General features: G+C 34.1%; 1 protein-coding gene across 1 annotated transcript; it reads right to left on the bottom strand.

The window, feature by feature from the left end:
- Positions 1–9,931: 9,931 nt before the first annotated feature.
- LOC147077654 (uncharacterized) lies at positions 9,932–23,040 on the bottom strand. The gene is made up of 6 exons (XM_085940119.1): positions 22,881–23,040; positions 21,957–22,054; positions 19,614–19,812; positions 17,159–17,311; positions 13,352–13,573; positions 9,932–10,482 (listed from the first exon to the last, which is right to left on the bottom strand). The coding sequence occupies exons 1-6, from the start codon at positions 22,950–22,952 to the stop codon at positions 10,309–10,311; spliced, it is 918 nt and encodes a 305-aa protein (XP_085796245.1). The 5' UTR covers positions 22,953–23,040; the 3' UTR covers positions 9,932–10,308.
- Between the last annotated feature and the right edge of the window lie 826 nt (positions 23,041–23,866).

The following is a 23,866-nucleotide window of genomic DNA, read 5'->3' as shown; positions in this document are numbered from 1 at the left end:
TTATGTTGCTGGTGACAAAACTATTTTGTTATGTTTAAAATAATAATAATGCCGACGCGGCAACTCAATAAATTTCTTATTTTATTGCGTGTACCATACGCGTCAGCGCTATGAAACCTTTTATTATTTTATTATATTACTTAATTCTGAATAAAATAATCTATAATTAACTTTTACCAGATTTTATATAATATTATAATTACGTTTCAAAAAATGCGTTTGTGCGTTACTAAAAATTTCAAAGTTTTCAATTAATATTGCTTTTGTAGTAGCTCGGCATTTTTTCTGGTTCGGTTAATCTTATGCTGAGAATTCACTGTTTTTGTGAAATACGGGATTTTTACATATACAATAAAAACAAATCCGGCTTCTGTGTGCGGAATTATATACATAAACCTTATTTTGTATATCACTTATGATCTAGTGACTGTCGGGCTATGTAAATTATTTATGTTTATTTACATAATATTTTCCATATTTAACTTTGCATGTACTTATAATAAAATTAACACTTTATAAATTTACACTTGTTTACGTAGGCGTGTGTAGTCAAGATCTTTCGATATGCCGAAATGATCTCAATAATTCTTCTTCTTCTTGGTCGTACACTCATGGCTGAGGATCGTGACCAAATTTGAATTTCGTCATCCTTTGAGCGACCAAGACTTTCTATCCTTTTCGATCATCTGCTTCTCTCAGGGCAAAATGGATGGTGCAATAATTCTTACATGATTACAAACTCACCAATACTAAAAACGTTGTGGAACCGCCATCATGTGCCGAGTTATGCCAAGTCCCAAATCAAGATAAATAAAAAAACTTTATATAAACGGTTTTAAAGTTGCATATCAATTGTTTGCAAACATTTGTATAAAAACAATTCATAGATACTATTTTAAACAAAACAATTTGTATTTCGCCACGAATAAAAAACGTATGCAAACGCACAAACAAACATGCGAGCGTGGACGTGTCTACAGATTTTGTTTCACTAAAAGTAACGCCGTGTGGTCTCGACGAATGTTTTTTTGATTAAATCTCATAAATCTGTATGATACGGGCTGCCCAGACTACATTTAATTGATAACAATGTGTACAGGTGAATACGTGCGTAGACTTACAAATGTTTGTAATGTGCATTTGTTAAGCGATATCAGTTTACAAACAATGTGGGTATTTTACAAAAAGATCATACAATACCCTCTGGTTATAATCCAAACAACTCTGTTCAGGTTCTCAATTTCTTTAAATATATTAAATAAATTTTTATATTGAAAAGGTGACGTGCCACTGGCTCAAACCGCTGGTCAAGGACGCTCCTACGTGGGATAGGCCAAGCATTTGGAGCGGATAATTAGTCTAGACTTCATCGCGCGTGCATGAGCGTTTCCACCAGGTCCGCGGCCTAAGGCATAACAGAGCTTTGCCCTAAGAACCTTTTAGTGCTCTTATTTTTACAGATAAGTAAATAATCAAAAAACTAACAATGTTTTAAAATAAGCAATCATCATCAGGGGCGCGACAACCCGGTGTGGGTCCTGGCCTCCTCCAACAGCTCCCTCCACCTGTCCCTATCCAGTGTGGCCGCTTTCCAATTTGGTACCCCCAGAATACGGCAGTCACTGGCAGCTCCATCTAACCAGCGAATCTTTGGCCTGCCTCTTCTTCTACGCCCTATTGGATTGCTGGACATCACTCTCTTTGCCGGTTTATTGTCATTCATACGGTGCACATGACCTAGCCATCGCCAGTCTCCCAATCTTAATTGATTGGACTGCGCTGCAATCTTCGTACAGCCCGTAGAGCTCAGCATTATAATCTTCTCCTCCAATTGGTGCCGTCCCTGATCGGTCCATATATACGGTGGAGATTTTTTCTTTCAAAAATGTTCAGGGCTCGTTCATTTCGCAGAGTTAAAATTTAGTTTCCGATGTGTAGGTGAGCACTGGCTTTACAAGTGTCTTGTAAGAAGTGCTTTTAGTTCGGCGTTTAAAACTCGTCTTATATGCTTGATTCTAAAATCGTTTAAAACAAGCAATATATTTTGTTATTTGTTATCCACATTTTCGAAAATAGTAAAAACTGTTCAATAAATCCATCTTCAAGATCTAGTTGTTGATTGCAGAATAAAACGCTTATGTATAAAATTAGCATTTAGACTTAAAATAAGATATGCGGTGTCCCAAAGTTAATCTACAAAGTTGTTGTCCATTTCCGTTGCTCAAATTCCTTGTATTAGGTCATTAGGATATTGTTATTTTGTTATTTGAAAATGTGCTAAATGACTGTCATATAATTTCACAATGATTCAATGCCGGGTAGAATAGTGTCAGATTCTGCTGGCAGTGCAGGCGACTCATTCAAGTGTTGGTATAGTTACTTCCAAATGACACTAACTAACACCATTACACAGTTTTCAGGACAATAATCTGTCGTTTTTTTACGTGTAGATTGTAGAGTTTTATAAAGAATTTTAATATTTTTCAGTAAATCCTTAGAAAATATTCAAATCAAAGCTGTTTCAAAACGATCAACACGTTTAAGGCCCGTTTCAGACCGGACACCGTTGTCGCGCTCGTGTATAATAAGGAGGCCATTGTATTCGAATAAAGGGGCCTTTGTATAATGTTTATGAACGCCCAGAGGAAACGGACCTAAGAGGGCTCGCACATCAGAACTCGCCGCATGCGTCTTACGACGAATTCGTCGATGTGACGTCATCTTAAACCAAGAAACAAACGTTATCAAATGGAACTTCGCAGATTGGCCAATGCAACTGCAACGCGAGACGATCCTCAGATGCAACATGTCATATGTCATACAGCCTGTATGTTGGATCGAAGCAAGTCGACTCCGCGCAAGCGCACAACCTGCGGCCATCGGCCATTTCTGTCTCTGTCTCTGTCTACACTGTCATCGCTCGCTCAAAAAATAGCAGACGAGAGACTTCTCCTTTTTCGAGTTTGACGTTTGCCGCTAGGCAGATAAGCGAGGTTGTAGCTTGCAACATTCGTCGGCAGTCTCAGAAGATTTGATTTATGGCCGTTGTCGCCACAAGGCGAGTTGTGATGTGCGAGCCGGCTAAGGGCTCAGACTCACGCCACTGCGGTCGCAGTGCTTCGACGCAGGTCCTACTTGATTCCAAATATATCCAACTTTATAAAGTAATAACTACCTATTATAAAAAAATAAAAATGTGTATTTTATTTTCAATTGAATTTAAAAGATCACTAATATATTACCTATTGTATTTGAATAAGACAATAAAGTTATCTTAAAAATCCTACTTGGAATATTTTTTACGGTGGAACGATATGATGCGTATGTGCAGATTTAATGTTACTTGTGTATAAGTATAAAATATCATTAATAACTCAATTTTGTTAAAATAATAATACAAATTATTTTGAAAAGTTTTATTATTTCGTCACAGTTCAATTTCACTGGTCAAGCGAATAGCTCATGTCAATTCAATCCTGTTATGTAAATTATTTAGTTTTAACTTCGATATAAAATTTAATTTCACCACAAGTCGGTCAACAGCCTGATGTTTATGTCCCTTTCCTTAAAAAATATTTTAACATATTATTCAAACAACAAAGTTGGGATGTTTGTTTGTTTGGTGTTGTTTCTAAAATAAAAAATTTCTTTGACATTATATTATGTGTGCAATAACATCCTTAGGCAAAGTGCCGTTCTTACGGGGGGACACGCTCAGCGTACTGTTATGTCCCAGTGATGAGTGGCTTAATGGAGTAGGAGATCTGGGTTTGCAGGTCCTATATGGTTTGATGATATTAACCTTCCTTAAGTTTCTTACCAGAATTTGGGACACTCTGTGAATCTCCTTGATGTAATTCTTCACAGTTTTCTTGTACGGTTATAGACTGTACGTCTTGAAGGTAGTTTTGTCAGGGATTTACCTTCTTAGGATTGCTTGAGCGGTGGGCGTTTGTAATTGATTGTGAACACAGCGGAGAAAATAGTGTTTCACGTAAAGTAAAACATTACTATTTATTTCAGTAATAATTTTAGTACAAAGTGTTTGACAGACATAAGTTACGTACAGTACTATGGTTGGAGACTAAAGACAAACAGGAGTGACATTCCCTGAGGTTTTATACTATTCCCTTTAATGGGTTTTTGACTTGAACAGACTGCACGTGTCCGTTATGATATATGCTTTTACATTAACAAGAAATAACATTTATGACATTATTCGACTGTGCAGGTGTTTATTATCACATCTGCTTACATCAACAATAAATAACACTAATACTGGTTAGTGAGTTTTCTAGTTCGGGTCAAAAAGGTTAAAGAGTGTGTAAGATCTGAATATATAACCCAAAAAGATGCACATTTGTGCAATTAATGTAGATAACAAATTGCTTTACTTCAAGTATTGGACAGAGGCTCGTAAGTAATATTTGATGTCATCTGTTTAAATCAACATAGTTACGTGCAGGTGTTTACCCCAAATAGGTGGGAACAGATTGCATGAACTCGTAAATAATAACAGTTAAGTGTATTTCTTAACTCGTGTCAGTATTTTAAAAGGGGGTGAGAAAGGTGTATCTATCAAGAGATTTCCTTAATAGCACTTTGAAGTGTTATTTGTATAAAAGGATACATATATTATCTTATTTATTACTACAGGTGTGCATCCGGTTAAAAGACGTTATTTTAGTTAATTTACTGCTTTTAAATGGTGACTTGAATGCTTGTGAGATCACTTTGAATATTTCTTAAGTTGACACGTTCAAGTGGGTGCATAAATGTTTATATTATATTACTTTAAAAGCTTAAAGTTTATATGATGCTATAATCAAACAGCATTGTAAATTAAATAGGTTTGATGTATTATTAGTGTATATAACAGTGCGTTGAAATGGAGCTTTTATGCTATTTTCAAAGCATAATCCTGGACATTCCTTAAACGTTGTAGATAATCTATTTACATAATTTTGAAGCCTTATTATCCTTTCTTTATATTTGTTTTAAACATTTAATGACTGCATACAGTATTTTTATTACATAAGATACTATTCTTTTAAACTTCTCGCTCTAATGTTTTAGAATATAGTAATATTTCAGTAAGTACGTCCATATACAAATAATGTCTACATAAATTTTACAAATGGTTTTATAAATGCTTTTAAAAATTTATAAATATAAAAAATCTTAACACCACTTCACATGGACGTACTGAATTCTTGTAATAAAAATACTTTATGCAGTCATCTAATGTTTAAAATAAATATAAAGGATAATAAGACTTTAAAAGTATGTAAATAGATTATCTACAACGTTTAAGGAATGTCATTGATCATATTTTGAAAATAGCATAAAAGCTCCATTTTGACGTATGCTGAGCATGTCCCCCCTTGTTCATATTTAATTTCAAATTATCTGAAAATTCGCTAGGTGCGTACTTACATATTTTATTATTTATTTTCGTCCAAACTACGCAGACAAAAAACAATAACCTTTAAATTGACATACACACCATATTATCTTGAGAATTACTCTGGCAGGCATCTGGAGTAGGAAGAAGGATCCAGTGGCGAAGGGTGGAGGTCAGCTGTTAAGATCCGCCATAAATAGTGCACGCTAAAATTTGTCAGTCATTCCTGTTTATTTGCATTATAATAAGACTACAATTATTTACAGATGGTGTTGGTTAGTTTTTCAATTTCAATTAAGCCCTGCGAAACCAAGCCATAATATATAACAGTCAAAATATACTCGCCTGTCTATAAAATATCTAAACTTATGCACTTAAATCATACATAACTTTGGATATTTTATAGATAGAATAATATTGTTTATCTATTATGATTTGGTTTATGCAGGGCTTGATGAAATGAACCAACAATATGTGTAATATGTACCTATTCTTAATCCAAAGAGGAAATGATAAAGTGTGCACAATTTTGTCGTATCGCCCAAAGTAAACCAACACTATTATGATTTGGTATAGGCAGGGTTTAATTGATTTTTAAAACTAACCAACACCATCTGTAAATTGTAGGCTTCGTTTAATAACAACAAATACGTATGACTAACAAAGTTTAATGTACACTATTTATGGCGGGTCTTAACAGCCTACCTCCACCCTTCGCCACTGGAAGGATCTCTTATCTGCTGATAAATACAAACCGATGAGCAGGTTGTTGAGACCTGCGCCCTGTATACATTCCCTGGGGGAATCTGCCACGCTGATGAAAACGAGCTGGCATGGGTTGAAACTTTACCAGTGGCTCTGAAGTGCTGTTGTCTTGATAATGTGATTTTATTTTACTGTAACTGTGCTTTTCATGTTCATTTCATTCCGTATCATCTCCGGACACTCCAGGCGTTGATTCTAGTGCCGGAAACCTGACTTGAAGTTATAACCACTGGTGGATGCTCACTTACGAGTAGGGAATCCAATCCCGAGCCAAAATTCTGATCCCGGGATCCCGGAACTGGTTCCGGGATTGGCATTTTTTGCCATTGTTAACATAAAATTTTTATATTTACAAATAACATTGATAAAATCGGTCAAAAAGAAATCTAGTATGATTTATACTATTTAAGACATTTATTGTTAATATTGTATATTATCTACGTACAATCTTGGAAATATATAAGTTTAATGGAGTAAATAATATTGTAATATAAATAATAATGTGAATTTAATATGACATTGCTGTTTCTGATAGTAAACACTTAATGAATGGGTTAGCGAGATTTAAAATAGTAAAGCAAATAATCATGGTGTACTTATGGCCTTTCCGCTTCATAAATCTAATTAGTCAGCCAAATATGAAACTGCCGTAAAACGTATGAGATCAATGTGGAATTACTTTTGTGAAGCATTGTTTTTTTCCAATTTTTCTCATTTTTATTAATTTATGTGAAAAAATAAAATGAATCGGCAACTTATACATGGGTATAAATCAAACTTCATTCAAACTCAGTTTATTTTTAATGTTGTTATTTGTTATTAAAAGTATTTTTTTTGTTATGTTTTCGTTTTTATTTTATTTTCCATAAAAATTTATAAAAAAATCAATCCCGAAAGTTTCGGGATTATGTTTATCAATCCCGGGATTCATAGATATCGAAAATAGCGCGGGATTCGGGATCCCGGGATTGGAATCCCTACTTACGAGTAGCTGCAACCATTTGCATCCACAAGTGGATAATGCACTCCCTATAGATGTAAACATTTTTAGCGATGCATTATGTATTCTGGTTTTTAAGTTCAGTTTTATTGTTTTATTGTTTAATTTGTATTTTTTTTAAATGATTGTTGTTTTTTTTTATTTTAATTCTTTTCTATAAAATTATTTTTTGTTTTGTTTTTTTCTCTAGTTGATTTAATTGTGCTTTTTATTCTAATTGTCATATTGTGAACGTCTTGAACTAATAATTTGTTATGTGCTCAATGTGTCTTTTTTTAAATAAATAAATTACGTCAAATTTACCACACCCCCCCCTATTCCCTTCATTAAACCATATCAGACGTTATAATATGGATAACTCATGCGCATCTATCCTATACACAAGGCTGCTATCGGCGGCTATCGGTGGTAGTTAATCATGATTATGTATTGAGACGGTTAATTTTTATAATAAGTTAACCATCTGAATTTTCAAAAAGTGCTTCTCTTGGCTGTGTTAACTTTTAGAGTGAGATAGACAGTTTAGACGGCTAGGTACCTAACTTATTATTGTAAAAATTGTAATAGTTTAGTACATAAATATGATAAACTACCCTTGATAGCCGCCGATAGCAGCCTTGTGTATATAATAGATGCACTTATGTGCACGTCTGAGTGGAAGAACGTCATTTTTAGTCTCAGCTGAAAAAAAATAGTTTTGCAAGTAGGACACTTTACATTTGGGGTCATGAGATTGAGAGATACATTTGGTAGTCGGTACATATCACTGTGATTAGGAATGTTGTATCAAAAGAAAAATGAATCTATACTGGTATCGGCATCGGGTCGTAAAAATATATTGATATACTAAAGTAACGAAGTCCACCAGACTATCCTAAAAAAATACAAAATATCGATATCGTATTGAAAGGAAAGTACCGAAGTATGGATTAAAATTAATCGATACTTTTTGATATCCCTAACTATTATTGATTAAATTTTATTGCCTTGTTGATTTATAGTCAATAAAATAATGTACTTACCGGAAGGTGTGCTAGAAATGTAGATAGACAGATAGTTACATTTGAAATATTAAAACCTCCACCATCACCACTATCAAGTAGGTTCGACCTACTGCTTGTTAAAAACGTCAATTGACTCTTTTTACTTTTATTAGTTTTTTTTAACCTTTCGCTGTCACTCATTTCCGCCGAATATTATCAGTTCGTCGTTCCAGATACGCCGAAGTAAATTTTGGTTGCTTTTTTGGGTAATGTATATGTGATGGCAAACGGCTATAACTAATGTTAACACAATTTTACAGTAGAGCAAAAACAAAGATTTTAAATCAATCTGTCAAGTTAGTTTATAAGGTACCTATTTTGAAGTATTTTTTTTATCAAAATAAGTGGAATTAGCATCCCAACACAAACTTTTAGTTTACGTTTTAAGAATGAAATTTTATTGTTATCTTGCATTTTAAGCAGATATATCTTTTTGCCATATCAACTTTTTTTCACATTTGGTCAAATGGTCAGATATCTTTTAACATTACTTTGTGACCAATAAATTTACAGCTCTAATATTTTGCCACATCAAAGAATATACGATTTGGAACATATGGAAGAAAATCTAAAAAATGCACTTATAACCGTCTGCCACCACAGTACCGAATGTGTTTGACCATTGCCGACTCAAGTAGAAAGCCGATACATTTACAACGAGTGGTCCTACCTTTTCCTTCCCTCCCGATGAGGTCTACGAATGACCTGTCATTGCCTGTCATTGTTATATAGAGTGCTCATACTGACGCGTCTGTCGTGTTCACATATGGAATGTTATGATTTGAATAGATGAGTTACATGATAAATAATACACACCTTCTACAATAATGTAATGCATAGATCAATGCTACATATTTTTTGGAAATCGATATTACCACCGGTTTTTGTGTGAAGGACTAGTCTGACTTTGACAACTGATGAATAACAGGAATGTATATTATTTATAAAAATAACACTGATAGTAAGTTATTAATATATTGGATTTGAGAATTTTTTATAATTCAATTTGAAACGAGAAAGGGCGAATCAATATGTCAAGCAATCTGGGATCTGATTTTGACAGCTGAGCGGTGAACCACTCGTTGCTTGTGCAAAAAGATATTCTCAGGCTTTATTAATCTAAAGATGGCGCTGGTTTGACCCATCTGTACTAATTTCACAAAGTGCACATACGAGTATCTAATAGGATAAAAGCTCAGACATACGACACTGTAGTCTGTGTGCGTCGACGTATGTCTTACTTGATTCCAAATGCATTCGATTAAAATCGACAGTTGGTTTTTGTTTTATCCAATTAAAGACTACAATCAGATACATTTGGATTTAAGTAAGATCTGCGCCGACGTATGCAAAATGCAGTATCGTATGTCTGTACCCTTAGAAAATCACTATTTATGTATTTTTTTTACAAAATTATTTTCTAGTAATATAATAAATAGGTGTGGGGACTAGATTATAATTATAGTAAGATATTGTTGGTTACATTTGTTTATTCGTGGGGTTACTGCCAAAAGTTGGTATGTCTCGAAATCATGTTATGGAGTAATTGCAATTTGAATTTTGACATGCCCTCTAAAATCAGGCATATTGCTAATTTATTTGTGCTTTATCTGCATGTAGGTAGGTATGTACATATTATATATAATAATAAAATTGATATTTTATTTTTTACAATAATTTTCATTGTTTGAAGGTAAATTTTATTTCACATACAAATATATTAAGTAGAGTATAATTATTTTATAACAGAAACAATATATTATAATCTCCATACAAACAAATCTAATGCAAATATATACTTAAGTATATATTTTTTAAATAAATTACATACAAATATAAATTACCTACATTAAACTACTGATATACTAGGTCTCCCCAAGTATATAAAATACTTCGGCAAGTTCCCTGGATATCTCAAGAGTACCTACCTAAAACAGCAACTGCATTATCCTTTTGGATTTATATGTTTATTCGCTGTCTCAAGTACTCCGTTGAACGGTTGTAATCTTGAGTATGTGAACAATATTAGTGCAGTATTTTACAGAGGTTCTTTTTGCCTCAGTTTCTTCAAAGTCTTTGGTGATAGTATGATATTTTTACTTCTTAATCGATGGCATTTTGGTGCATGTTTCAGTGTACTTCTCTTTAATGACCTGTTCAACTCTTTTTTTCATTGCTGCATCTCTCTCGGCTATGATCGTATCAAACCTCGCCTTTCTGTTGTCACAGCACACTGCGGGAATATCCGATGTTGCCAGCATTTCTAAGGTCTGGAAAGTAAACAAAACCATACGAATATAGTGATAAATGTTGCCGGGCACTAGGGCCGAAGAACTGACTGATTTTGAGGGAAAAATAAAAACCTTAAATCACATCCTTTAACTAAAAAAATACAATATAAAGGGTAACAGTGACAACACATAATATATATTTTTTACCATGTCCGATCCTAAGTTTTATTAACAGATTTTTGTTTTTTCGAGAATATTAAGAGATATTAACCGTTCGCTCAACCTATTAGATTCATACTCTGGTACAAAAACAGCATGCGAATTTTCTAGACCCATGAACAGGACTCGAAATGTCCCGGAGCGCACCGGAGCGCTGTTTCTTTTCGTGAAATCGGTAAAATTATCGCTCCGTCTCGTGGAAAAAAATAATTTGACCGTCTGAGCTAGATCGGCCATATAATAAAAATCTAACACTTATTTTAAGAAATCCACAAAAACATTGATAACTACCTACGTCAATATCGTCAGAAAACTGCCAAGCGCTCCGGTTCGTAAACTTTTCCATTTCGAGCGCTGCCTAGGAATCGTCCGGGACCCCAAGACATTATAAGCCGACGCGGTAACCATTCGACCATCGTGGGCGTTAATAATATTAGTGATTTATTTTTTGTCGACAGATAGGTGCATATCTATTTGAGCGGTTATGTAAGGGTCCCATTCATTATTAGTTGCGGGTCTTTTGCCATAAATACTACTAAATCATTGACAAGTGTAATGGAGAAGTCTGTCTTGAATTTGCTGATAATTGACTTTAAAATCGAGTATCGATATTTGTGACCATACCAAAATTAGATTTGATATAAGTAAATAAAAAAAGATTTCAATTAGAGAAAACTTAATAACTTACATTTGAATAATAAACGTGACAATTAAATAACGTTTAATCTAATGAATTCAAATCTTATAACGTTTTTTTAATTGTAATTATCCTTTACTTCAAATGAAAAATATTTTTCTTTTTCATGTTTCATGTACTTACTTACGTATAGAGTTTGGTATTTCCCGAGAAAATCTCAATCTCGAGATTCGGGATTTCCAGAAAAGAATTCTCGAAATATCGGGAAATATAATAAAAATCTGTAAAAATCCTAAAATCAGTGTAAAAACAGATAAATTCTAAAAAAATATGATTTTTTTTATTTATGTAAGAAGACAAACAAATAGAAGTAGGAAAACTAAAAAAATTCAAAACGTTACTTATAAAAATAGCATTTCAAAAAACACACACTGTCAATCGCTGCGTCTGACAATCGCGTACGCTTTTGAGACACAAAATTCACTGATGTTGAAAAATTGCGCTCATTTTGAGTCGACATTGGTTTAATTGTGTTAAATTCCCCGATCAGTCTTTTGAACGTTATGTATTTTCTGTCCACTTTTTTCATATTATAGAAAAATCGTTTTTTCAATTAATATTTGATAATAAAGAAATCGCGAATCCCGAGAAAAGATTCTCGAGATCCGAGATTTCTCGAAATGTTAAAAATTTCAATCCTTGAGATTCGGGATGGAAAATATCGAAAATTTCTCGAGAATTCTCGGAAATTCTCGAAACCCAGCTCTACTTACGTATGTATTAATTAATCAAAAAAAATTCTCATATTGCAAGCTTCGTTTTTTTACCCTAGGTGCCTCTGTTTGGTGGAGTATTTATAGCCAAAAATCGTTATTTTCGATTCTTGTAACTCAACAAGGGAAATGTTTATTTAAAACCTAATGTTAATATTTTATAATTTATTGTGTATTGTACATTTATCTTGCTTATGATGATGTTAAAATTTATAGGGATAGTTTTAAAAAAATATGAAAACAAGGGTGACTTATGTAGTTAGCGTTAAACTTTACTGACGATTTAATAAGAAATTAGAAAAGATTGACATAACGTTGTTTGACTATCATGTAGCCGTAAATTTAAAATAACGTTATCTCAAAAAAAAAAAAAAACTTTTTTGTAGATAACGTTGTCTGACTTTAAGCACTCGAATATTCTCTAAACAACATCATATTTCAAATGCGCTTGGTCTCTGTCTTTATTTCCCAAGAATTGGAGACATTGATACACATTGGGAACAGTAGGGGTCCTTTCCTTGTCAGAATTGGTTGCTGCGGTTGGGTGTCGCGCGGCTTAATCGTCGGCCTAATATAGCGTTGTGGGTCCCAGGTTCGAATCCTGGGTCTGACAAGTACAAATATTATTTTTCAATTTGTGTATGAGTCAGAGTATGCACCTAATAGGTTGAGCAAGTGGCTGATATCCATTTCTCGTAAAAACAACATCTGTTAATACAAACCTCCACTCTGTGGAGGGAGACCTATATGATCTTATTAGGATCGGACATGGTCGGGAATTTTTTTTTGGAAAACGCGTGTTTTGTCATGGCTGAGAGTCATTTTAATGTTAACCCTGTCCCCTCCACAGATAAATACAGTAACTAAAACAACATTAATTAAATTAAAAATAACATATTTTTTTTAATATATAAATAATAACCATGCCCTTGCTTTTTCGTACAAGGTTATTGGGAGGGTTAGTTGCATTTATGTGTAGTTAATTATGTTCCTCTATTTATGTCTTCTATTTTCTTCATTTATTTTCTTTATGGCCAGAATTCAATATTTTGTGTAGTTTTATTGTTTAGTTATTTTATTGTTTAGTATTTCGAAAGGTTTTTACAGGTCAATTTCATGGTTATGCTGTCTACACAGAGTCCTGAGAGTCCATCGCTCCTTTTCTAGTATAGTGCAGTCGTTGATGACATGCCACACAGTTTGAGATGTGTAGCCGTCACATTGTCAACAGTCATCGTCCTTTTATTTAAATCTTTTTAGAAAATAGCATATTACACACCTCATAAAGACTAGCCCTTGGCAAGACGCCTACTGCTCCTCCTAAGAAAGGTGAAAGTATTGTTGTGATGACAACGGCATGTCCTCTGTCCACGTTGTCTTTAGAGTTATATAATTTCATGACGACCTCCTTCAAACCACAAGGCAGCATTCTACCGTACAGGCTCCACATTTTTTCTATCGGATACACCATGCCATTTTTATAACAACACGGTGGAGTTTTCTGAAAATTGAAAAGAAGTAACACTATTTAAATAGTAATTCCGCATTACACATTTTTATAGATATCTGAGCTTTGTACATAATATGATGGTTGACTGGTCGAGTCATACATGCCAATATAACCGACAAAGCTGGACGACAAAGAAAGACCCGGTACAAAATGGTTCAAGCAGAGGGTTGGAGCGGACCCTTTTTTAGTTGCTCCACTCCACCTCCGTTCCGGGACCTAATACTTGCTCCAACTCCGCTCCAGGGTCTGTTCCGCTCCGGGTAAAAACAAATAAAAATATTATATGTATACAAAAATTAACAAAATTAAAAAATAAGTAATTTTGAAATAAGGTTTAATATTCGTCCTTTTCATTATTAATTATATTTAACAAAACTGACAGCAAATCGTCTCCTCTTCTGTAAGAAAGTGAGGTTATTTATCACTCGGCAGCGTTGCCGTACCTATTTCAAATAATTCCAGTAATTCAAAGAGTCAAATAATATAACATTTTCATTGAATTTTAAGACAAAAATTTAATAATAAAAAAAACATCCGGAGCAGTGGAGCACCACAAATTATGGGTGCTCCGGCTCCGCTCCTGCTCCGGGTAAAACCCCAATGCTCCACTGCTCCTTGCTCTTGCTCCGAGCTCTACTCGAACGCTCTGGTTTCAAGTTAGATTTAAAGACCTTGGGCTTCTAAAAGTGTGTGGAAACGGCTTTCGATAGTCTTTGCGCGTGCCGGATCCAGAATGAGGCCAATACCCATATAATATATTATAACAATTGTAACGCCAAGGGGAAAAATAAGATATTGTTTGGTTTCAAGTTGTTTTCAAGTGTTTCTTTCGTGAAACCGGGATAAATGACTAATTTAAAGTATATATTTTTAAATGTTTGGAAACATGGCGTAAGCCCAGATCGCACAAGGTTGCAATAATATTTTTAGTCAATACAAGCTCCAAATGAAAGTTTTATCGAATATATTTTTTAAGATAATGTGAAAATTAAATAAATATAAACAGGTGTAACAGGCCATATTCATAATATTAAAATATATTTACAAAATTATTATGCGAATGCGACTATATATTTACTCAGCGGAAGTACGTGACACCGAAGAACTAAATACTGAAAAGAGTAGAAAAATTATTAAAAGACCTTCAACCAGCAATGGATATACACCGATTCCACCATCCGTTACAAAAAAAAATATTGCGCCTTCCGTGGCAATAATAGTGCCTATTTTTGGTATATATCGACTAGGTATAGAAAGGAAAAATGGTGTAACCCTCAGTTTTTTTAAAATAGATTTTATTGTATAACAACGTTGTACATGACTAATTAATACACGTTGTGTCCAAAGGATGTAAGATGCAAATGCCGATTTATTATCTAAATTTAGCTGCCAATTTAAAAAAAAAAAAAAGAAGTGAAGTGAAGTGGGAAAAACGACTTAACCATAATTTTTGTCGTTTTTTCTTTAATTAACTCAATAATTAATATCAGATTAGGGATATTAATTATCATGTACTCCACGGTTGTCTATTTTGTGTTTTAAGTTTGAGCGAACACCATAATATACAATGTTTTTGTGTCTACTGTAAAATTTGATTTGTGTGGGTTACGTCTTTTTTCCTTTTTACAGTTGATATTATAATATTGTCGTGATAATGCATGGGTGGGGCATTGAGAATATTAAAATAGTTTAATCAAATTGTGGAAAATTAAAGGCATCGGCCGATATCTAATAGACGGATTTATCACTAGCAGTTGCCTGTTTGAACCTATTTTAGTTAGTCTCCGTTTTACAATGATATCACATGTGTGACATGTAAGTATGTATTTTTAAATGGTTACTATGCTATTTTGGTTGTTTGAAGGTAAAGGGAAATATTCAACCACCCTTGTAGCCACCCTCTGTATTAACCCTTATCATACCGGACCCGGAAATTTCCGTGATTAATATTTATTCCTTTTAATACCGGACCCGGAAATTTCCGGTTTTTTTCCGGGCCGTAATTAATTTAATATTTTCAGTCATCTATTGACTTTTTCGAAAAACTTTTGATGCAGTCAAGTAAGCAAAGATTCAAACCATTCTTCTGCATCGTTTGTTAGTAGATACTACTACTATCGACTGCAAAATATTGTTTACAAACATCGTTTTTTTCGGGTGTTGTCGCGATTTCGGCATTCGTGCTTACGTGTTCATTCAAGGGACAGCTAAAATATTGTATACTTTTGCAACAGAATTTGTCACTATTCAACAAGAAGGATAACACAAAGGTAAGCGTATATGTTGGCGGTTGGCGAAAATTGGAGACAGTTGGCGAGAGTTGGGGACAGTTGGAGAGAGTTGGAGATAGTTGGAGACAGTTGGAGACAATTTTAGACAGTTGGAGAGAGAGTTGAGAGGCTTAGACAGTTGAAGACAGTTTTAGACAGATGACGAGAGTTGGAGACAGATTTAGACAGTTGGGGACAGTTGACGAGAGTTGGAGACAGTTGGCGAGAGTTGGGGACAGTTGGCAACAGTTGGAGACAATTTTAGACAGTTGGAGATACTTGGCGAGAGTTGGGGACAGTTGGAGACAGTTTTAGACAGTTGGAGATAGTTGGAAACATTTGGAGACAGTTGGCGAGAGTTGGGGACAGTTGAGAGTTTTAGACAGTTGGAGACAGTCGGAGACACTTGGCGAGAGTTGGAGACAGATTTAGACAGTTGGAGACAATTGTAAATATTTGGAGACAGTTGACGAGAGTTGGGGACAGTTGGAGACAGTTGACGACAGTTGGAGAAAGTTGAAGACAGTTTTAGATAGTTGGAAACATTTGGAGACAGTTGGAGACAGTTGGCGAGAGTTGGGGACAGTTGGAGACAGTTGACGAGAGTTGGAGACAGTCGAAGACGGTTGGAGACAGTTTTAGACAGTTGGAGACACTTGGCGAGAGTTGGAGACAGTTGCAGACAGTTGGAAACATTTGGAGACAGTTGGCGAGAGTTGGGGACAGTTTTAGACAGTTGGGGAGAGTTGGAGATAGTTGCAGCCAGTTGGAGACAGTTGGAGACACTTGGAGACAGTTCGGATTCTACGAATCCCGAATTAAATGAATTCACCAGCAATAATAGATTGTCTGGAATAATGTCTAGACATACTCTGAAGGCGACTCCACCGATTGCAAAAAAACAGTATCCATCGCGAGTCTGCCAAGTATGTGCTGCGCATAAGAGGCGAGGAGAGACCAGATATCTTTGTCAAGAGTGCAATGTGCCTCTTCACAAAGGATCTGGCTGGCAAAAATACCACACAATAAATAATTATTGATTGCATTGTAAAAAAATCTGAGTTTTATTCCAATGTCCCCATAAATATATCTTTTGTAAGCATTTTAGTACAACACTATGTAATGAAAGATTTTTCTGAAATCATGCCGGTGTGGGAGGGTTTTCTATTTTACATACATCTACATATCGGGAACCTGACCTTGTAAAAACGTTTATTATTTACAACTCCACTCCCATGAAATGATGTCACGACTCAGAGCTCTCTGTCGTCCATTGGAAGGTAGCCGAAAGTCAAAGTATACTTACAAGTGGATCAGCGTTTTTACAGCCTGCTGCTTGAAGACTGCTCTTTGTAATAATGCGTCGTGATGGTTTGTAATTCTTAGAGATTAAACGTAATGTCTCTGCGGCGAATTTAATATCATTGGATTCTACCAAAGCGATTGTAGCATTTATACCCTGAAAAAAAATCAAAATTGAAGTTGAGAGGTCGTAGGGATACCCATACCGGTATTCCAGTATTTATCAATGGTGAAATACCGGTTTTAAAAATCCAAAATACCAGTATTTTTGGTATTAAGAAAGTACACTCGTTTACGTTTTTGAAAATGAATATTTATAAGTTATGTGCTGCTAAAATGCAAATGTATTGAGTGAATCCAACAGAGGTGAAAAAATAATAAAACAAATTTCATCAAATATAAGTCATCAATAATTGTCGCAATGAATCATCATAATATTATTTCGAAATAGAAAATATCTGTGACAAAAATGTTCAATTATTCTATAAGCATTGAATTTAAGAAGCTTTTCCTGCAGCCGGGACTTATTTGCACTTGATGAACTTTTGAGGGCTTTAGTTAAAATTATCAATATATTCAAATTATTTGTAAAAAATCACTAGTTCTACAATTATGATCAAAACATATTTTTAAATAATAATAATAATAATAAATTTTTAAAAAACATAATAAATGTAGGTATGTAGGTTTTTGCTATAAAATAATATTTTAAAAATATTTTAATAGCCATAATTATTGATAAGCACCTACTTCTGTTTTTTTATGTTTAAGAAATACCGGTATTAATGCCGGTATTCAATAAGAAATACCGAAAAACCAGTATTGAATTTTTCATTCGGTATTGCAATCCCTAAGAGGCCGTGCATTAATTCATGTTTCTTAATTTAATAACCAAAGATAGATCGAGAAAAATACGAGAAGAAGATTACTAAACGAGTCACGCATGAAAGAAAATTGATATTCGGGAAGTCGAAAAGGAAACGAAGCGCTGGTTGACTGTCGGTCTAATTAAGAGCATACATAAGTGAAACGGAAAATAATTTTCAACACTATGTGGGACGTTGTTTCGGCCGCGTTGCCATTCGGAGAGAGATAGTCGACTTGTGAGCACGTCAATTTGTTTTGTGATGGCGTCGGAGGAATATATTCTTAAATCGTGTAAAAATGACTAAAAAACGTTCCGCATGTACTTGAAAAAGAAAAAAACATGTCAATGAATATACTATTATTGTTAGTAATATAACAATAAACATGACATTAAATGGACGCATGCTGGATTTTTATGAAAAGTTATATTTCGTTCGGCTCGCGTCATTTGCACAATCCGCGCATCGCCTAGTCACGATCTTTTTAGACCATGCCTTAGCTGAGGTATAGCCTTAAATCAAATTTGAAGATTTTGAGAGTCCAAAACTAGAAAGAAGCTAATTTGGACAAAATTTAATGGAAGCAAATCAGCTCTCTAAATGGAAACTTATACAAACCGGAGCGCTCGATAATTTTCAGAAAATATTAACAAATTTATATAATTTTATGATTAGGCTCATTTAGAAGAGTCACTGCTGATGATCATCCGTAGTGAATTGAATGCAGGCGTTCATTTTTTGTTTACAAAATATATCACAGAAAGTGACAGTTCATCCAAAATGGCGTCAAGTGAAATTACCCTGCAGGTTGGAATTCAAACAATCTGTGATGTGTTTTTTGTAATATGAATGCAGAAATTTCATCGAGAGAAAGAGGAATAGGCAAAAGAGTCGTTGGTGGATAAATGGGTAATACGACGTAATATTATGGGGAATATGATGACAGTATTTAGGGACGCAGTGCGCATGCGCAGGTCTTTTGGAATCATCCGCAGTGAACACAAAATGATCAAAAAGTAAAACCGGTTGAGGTTCGTTCACTTTTGATTCCGGATGATCACTTTCGATGAATGTGCGTTTACACGGGTCACTGGGGATGATTCCTCTGCGATGATAGTCAAAAGTGAAAAATATAAACGGGGCTTATAATATAATGTACAAATAAGTGATTTAAATTTTTTCGTGGCGCACACGGTCATATTATGGAGTCTTTAAACAGTATCATTTAAAAGTTTTCAGTGCTGTAGGCGATAAACGAGATTTATGACATGTCTTTATTATTAATTTATACCATGAAAGTGATAAGTTTTGTATTAAACATTAAATACGTATATCACATGAATTTAATTCCTTTTTTAATAATTCACAAATCGGGACGGGAATTTTCCACGAGATGGAGCGATAATTTCGGCGATTTCACGAACCGGAGCTACGTTTCGGTACACTCCGGTCCATTTCGAGCACTGATTAGCAAATTTTGGAGGAAGCCAAGACTTTTAGTCCAACATAGGCCAGAAAGAAGAAGATTAAGTGAATGTAAAAAGTAACATGGCATGCATAAACATTGGTCAATTCTATATCAATCTGTGTCACCTGGGCATCGACGCACATGTTGATATCTTGGGCTCCAATACTGAGATACGTGGATGCAAATATAATATGAGCACCAGCAACCTGACGGAAAGGTCTATAGTCCGTCCCCAACATCTCAAGTAGTATGTTTTTCAGTTCAGTCACCAGGCAAGACGGTGGACGGAATGCTTTTGAGTCCCAGAGTTTTGGAACCAGACCCCTGGAAATAAAATGTTGTTAAATTGAGTTATAGATTAATTAGGCACTTAACATATTGAAACGAATTGTGCACTTTTGTATTAAAGTATCAATCTTAACGGCCCACATGCTCAGCGTGGGTCAAAATGGAGCTTTTATGGTAGGTATTATCTTTAATTATCTTCAAATGTGTTAATCATGCCTATTTTTTGAATAATAAAATGCCTAATTCTTGTCAAATTTGGGATCAAAAAGATTATAAAATATTTTTTTTTATCGTAAATATGTCACTATATAATGTTAACATTAATTTTACTAATGGTTTCGTAAATGCGTTTAAAAATTAATAAACCCAAAAAATCTTAACACCACTGCACATGGATGTACTGAAATATGACTATATTCTAAAACATTAGATCGAGAAATTTAAAAGAATACTATTTTATGTAATAAAAATACTTTATGCAGTCATCAAATGTTTAAAATAAATATGAAGGATAATAAGGCTTCAAAATTATATAAATAGATTATCGACAACGTTTAAGGAATGTCCAGGGTTATGCTCTGAAAATACGATAAAAGGTCCATTTTTGACATATGCTGAGCATATGGGCCCTTAAGGGTCATTTCAAAAAATTGAGTCGATTCAAAATGTACCCAGGATCCCCTAAATTCCAAAATGGCGGAGAAAAAACAATTTTCTATTATTATCTGATTTTTTAAAATTTTAAATTTCGACATAAGTATATTTTATGGTGCTGAATATTAATTTAAATCAAAACTTGTTATTTAACAGTAATTGGAAGTCCATGAAATATTAAAATGCTTAAAACTCGTTCGATTTTTTTATATTTTATACAGTTATATTAGGTGTATAAAATAGTTTAAAATTAAATATTAAATAAAAGTTTAATTATTTAAAAATAATAATTATTATGAACATTAAAAACACTCATCATTATCAGTGGATCAGATTAACAGCCTCCCTCTATCCTGGGCCTGGGCCTAAAAAGATGACTGGGTGAAACTACCCTTAATGATAACTATAGCTGGGAGTGTGTGAGGAGAGGTATGGTTGACTCCAATGAATTAACAAGTTGGCGTGTGAAAATTACTCCCCAATTTATTTACTTCCTACTATTAAAAATTGATTAATTTTACAGGACGAGTATTTTAAAGTTACTGATTCTAAATTATAATAATTAATAATTACAAGAATCGTGGCTGAGATGAATGGCGGCTCGATGGACGTTATGGCGTTGAGAGATTTGAATTGAATGTATATGGCAAATGGGATGGTAAAACCTCCGTTTTATATTGATTTAAAACAATATAAGGGCATTTAGATTGGGCTGAAGTCAGCAGCTTCTTGAACTTGCTTATTTAACGGTCATTCGTCTCGCCGTTGCGTGTATCTTTCTTTTGAAAGAATTTGCTTACAATGTGAAATTTGATTTTGTTCCGTATTACAATGTAACCAGAACTCGAGAATTTAGCGATTCAATTAAATAATATTGCTGGCTTGTGACTGAATCAAAGTTCACTTTGTCTGGATGTCGAGAAAGGTGACTTTGGTGGAGTAAGTGTTGAAACATGATTTTGATGAATATGAAATATGAAATACATGATATGGTTTACATTGTAAGTTCACTTTTGCTAGGTATACTTACAAATAAACTAGGGATGTTTTGAGTAGATGAGAGGGATGATTCGCGATGGACTGCTACATAACCATGAAACCATGTACCTACATGGGTACCTCATTATTTTTATATGCATTATATTGATCGCCTACGATGGCTGAGCGGTTACGTTTTGGCTTATAATACTGAGTTAGAATCGGTCCTGGCAACAATTTACATGTTGTATTTTTCAAAGTGTATTTGGATCCATAATATAGAGTGTATAGACTATAGACGTATTAAGTTAAGCAAGTTTAGTGGCTATCAATGATCTCGTATAAACAAAAATCTTTTGTTACAACCTTCAACCGTGGAGGCTCATATTATGGTATTTTTATGACTGTACATGGTTTTAAAAAAAAGATTGAATAACAATTTTAGTTTAAAAAATTTAGACTTTAAAATGTAATTTACAAATCCATAATATTGTGTCGTATTTTATCGCTAGTGATAAACTGTAAGTTGCCTTAAAATAAACACTTACCGTATATATGCCGTTTCTTCAACAGGATTTGATAAATTCACAGTCACGGAAAGGTTAGGGCACACCACTGGACACGAGATTGGTATTTGGTTTGCATTCTGAAAAGTATATCCTCTAAAATAATACGTATTTTATTTTTCTAAATGCTTTTATGAATACCCTGTGTTAATAATAAGTGAAGGTTACACAAGGTATTAGATTTTATTGTATGTATTAGATAGGGCTCTTGCTCTGAATCAAATTTAATACCCCTAACATTTTTCTTTCAGACATGAAAATCGAACTTCTCAACTACTCAAATAACTATCTCCGGCGTAACTTGCACCCCCCCCCATCGAAAAATATAAAATATTTGCGACTGTATAAATTTTTAATAAAACTACGTATTATTGCTAATAAATTGCACCACAGGCGAATTTTTTACCATTGGTGTAAGGAACAATTTTAAAAGAAATTGTGATGTTTTTATCTGAATTAAAAATGATAATTAAATATTAAGTAGTTCCGAGAAATCATTTATGGACATTATAAAAATGATTCACAGGTACCACTTTACTGATCTCTGACTTATAGTATTTTAGTTGTAGGTATATACACCACACCATAGGCAGCCCAGATTAGAGATTTTTCGGTATTAGGTACATATTGAATACCGATATTCGTTAAAAATATAAAAGAGATTAAAATTCTTTCACGGCTTCTTAATTATTGATTTTTAAATTTTCTGTACGAAGTAAAAAAAAAACGCTCGGAAACGGAAGTCAAAAGAGATTTGTTTAGCTATAGCCAGATTCTGTGGAAAACCAAAACCATGGACGGGTCCCCTGCACTTCGAGGCACTGCCATAATGCAGCTCCGCCATTGCTATTTATTCAGTTGGGTAGCTAACTACTCTAAGAAAAATATATGAATTATTGAACTTACACCATTGTTTACACAGATTATTACGATTATTATCAAATACAGAAAAAAGAATATATTATATTCACGATTCATCGTAATATTGAATTTTAGTAATATTATGTTTGAATAATTTTATTTTAATGATTATTAGTAAAAAAACTTAGCAATGAGTATATGTCGTACGATATCAGACTTAATGTGTTCAAAATATCATAAAAAATACCTTTTATACTCGTGTCTTAAGAACACAGGATCGGATTTAAACATTCGGGGGCCCTAAATTCAGCATTTTCTCCACGTTTTTGTACTGTGACGTGTAAGGTGTCCACCTTGAATAGACCTTGAGGGCAAGGGGGTCGAAGATAATTGATGCCTTCAAAATGTGGTGTTCACACCATAGTGCTTCGTATTTCTTAGACAGATCATAGGACGAACCAGTCAATCATCCATAGACTATAGATACAGAAGCGGACTGTAGAGGTTTTATCTATAATTCTTCAACTTTACTGCCATGTTGTTGTCTATGGTCATTGATAGACTATAGACAATGACGCAATGAAAACACAGTTGTCATTGAGCCTTCCTATAATGTAGTCGACACACGTCACTGTTCCGTGTCTCTCATCATATCTAATTCTAAAGTATGATTTAAACCTTTCAACTCAAACTAAAATCAAAATGACAGTCATTTCTTAGTGCCGTGTTACCGAAATTTATTATCATAAAATAAAACCAAGAAAATACCAACCCGCGTATTATTCATCACTGCCCGAATATATGATGACATTTACACTCAAGCAACAACCTAAACTAAAACATAACATTGGGGGTAAGAATAACACTACGTTCATCCCCCCACAGGCTCTCGACAAACATTTGAGACGCATTATGTAGTTTTTAGACATATTGTTCAGTGGCACCGGATAACCTGGAGAAATTGGTGGTTTTGTGTAGCTACCATGTGAAAGAGATTATTTGAGGGAGCCTTCACTCTGCCCTGAGATAAT

The sequence above is a fragment of the Rhyacophila brunnea genome, unplaced genomic scaffold, assembly GCF_057557595.1.
Source record: "Rhyacophila brunnea isolate RB1 unplaced genomic scaffold, BYU_Rbru_1.0 scaffold_12, whole genome shotgun sequence".
Classification (NCBI taxonomy): Eukaryota; Metazoa; Arthropoda; class Insecta; order Trichoptera; family Rhyacophilidae; genus Rhyacophila; species Rhyacophila brunnea.
Note: the sequence above shows the minus strand (reverse complement) of the source record. Positions and strands in the feature narration are given on the sequence as shown.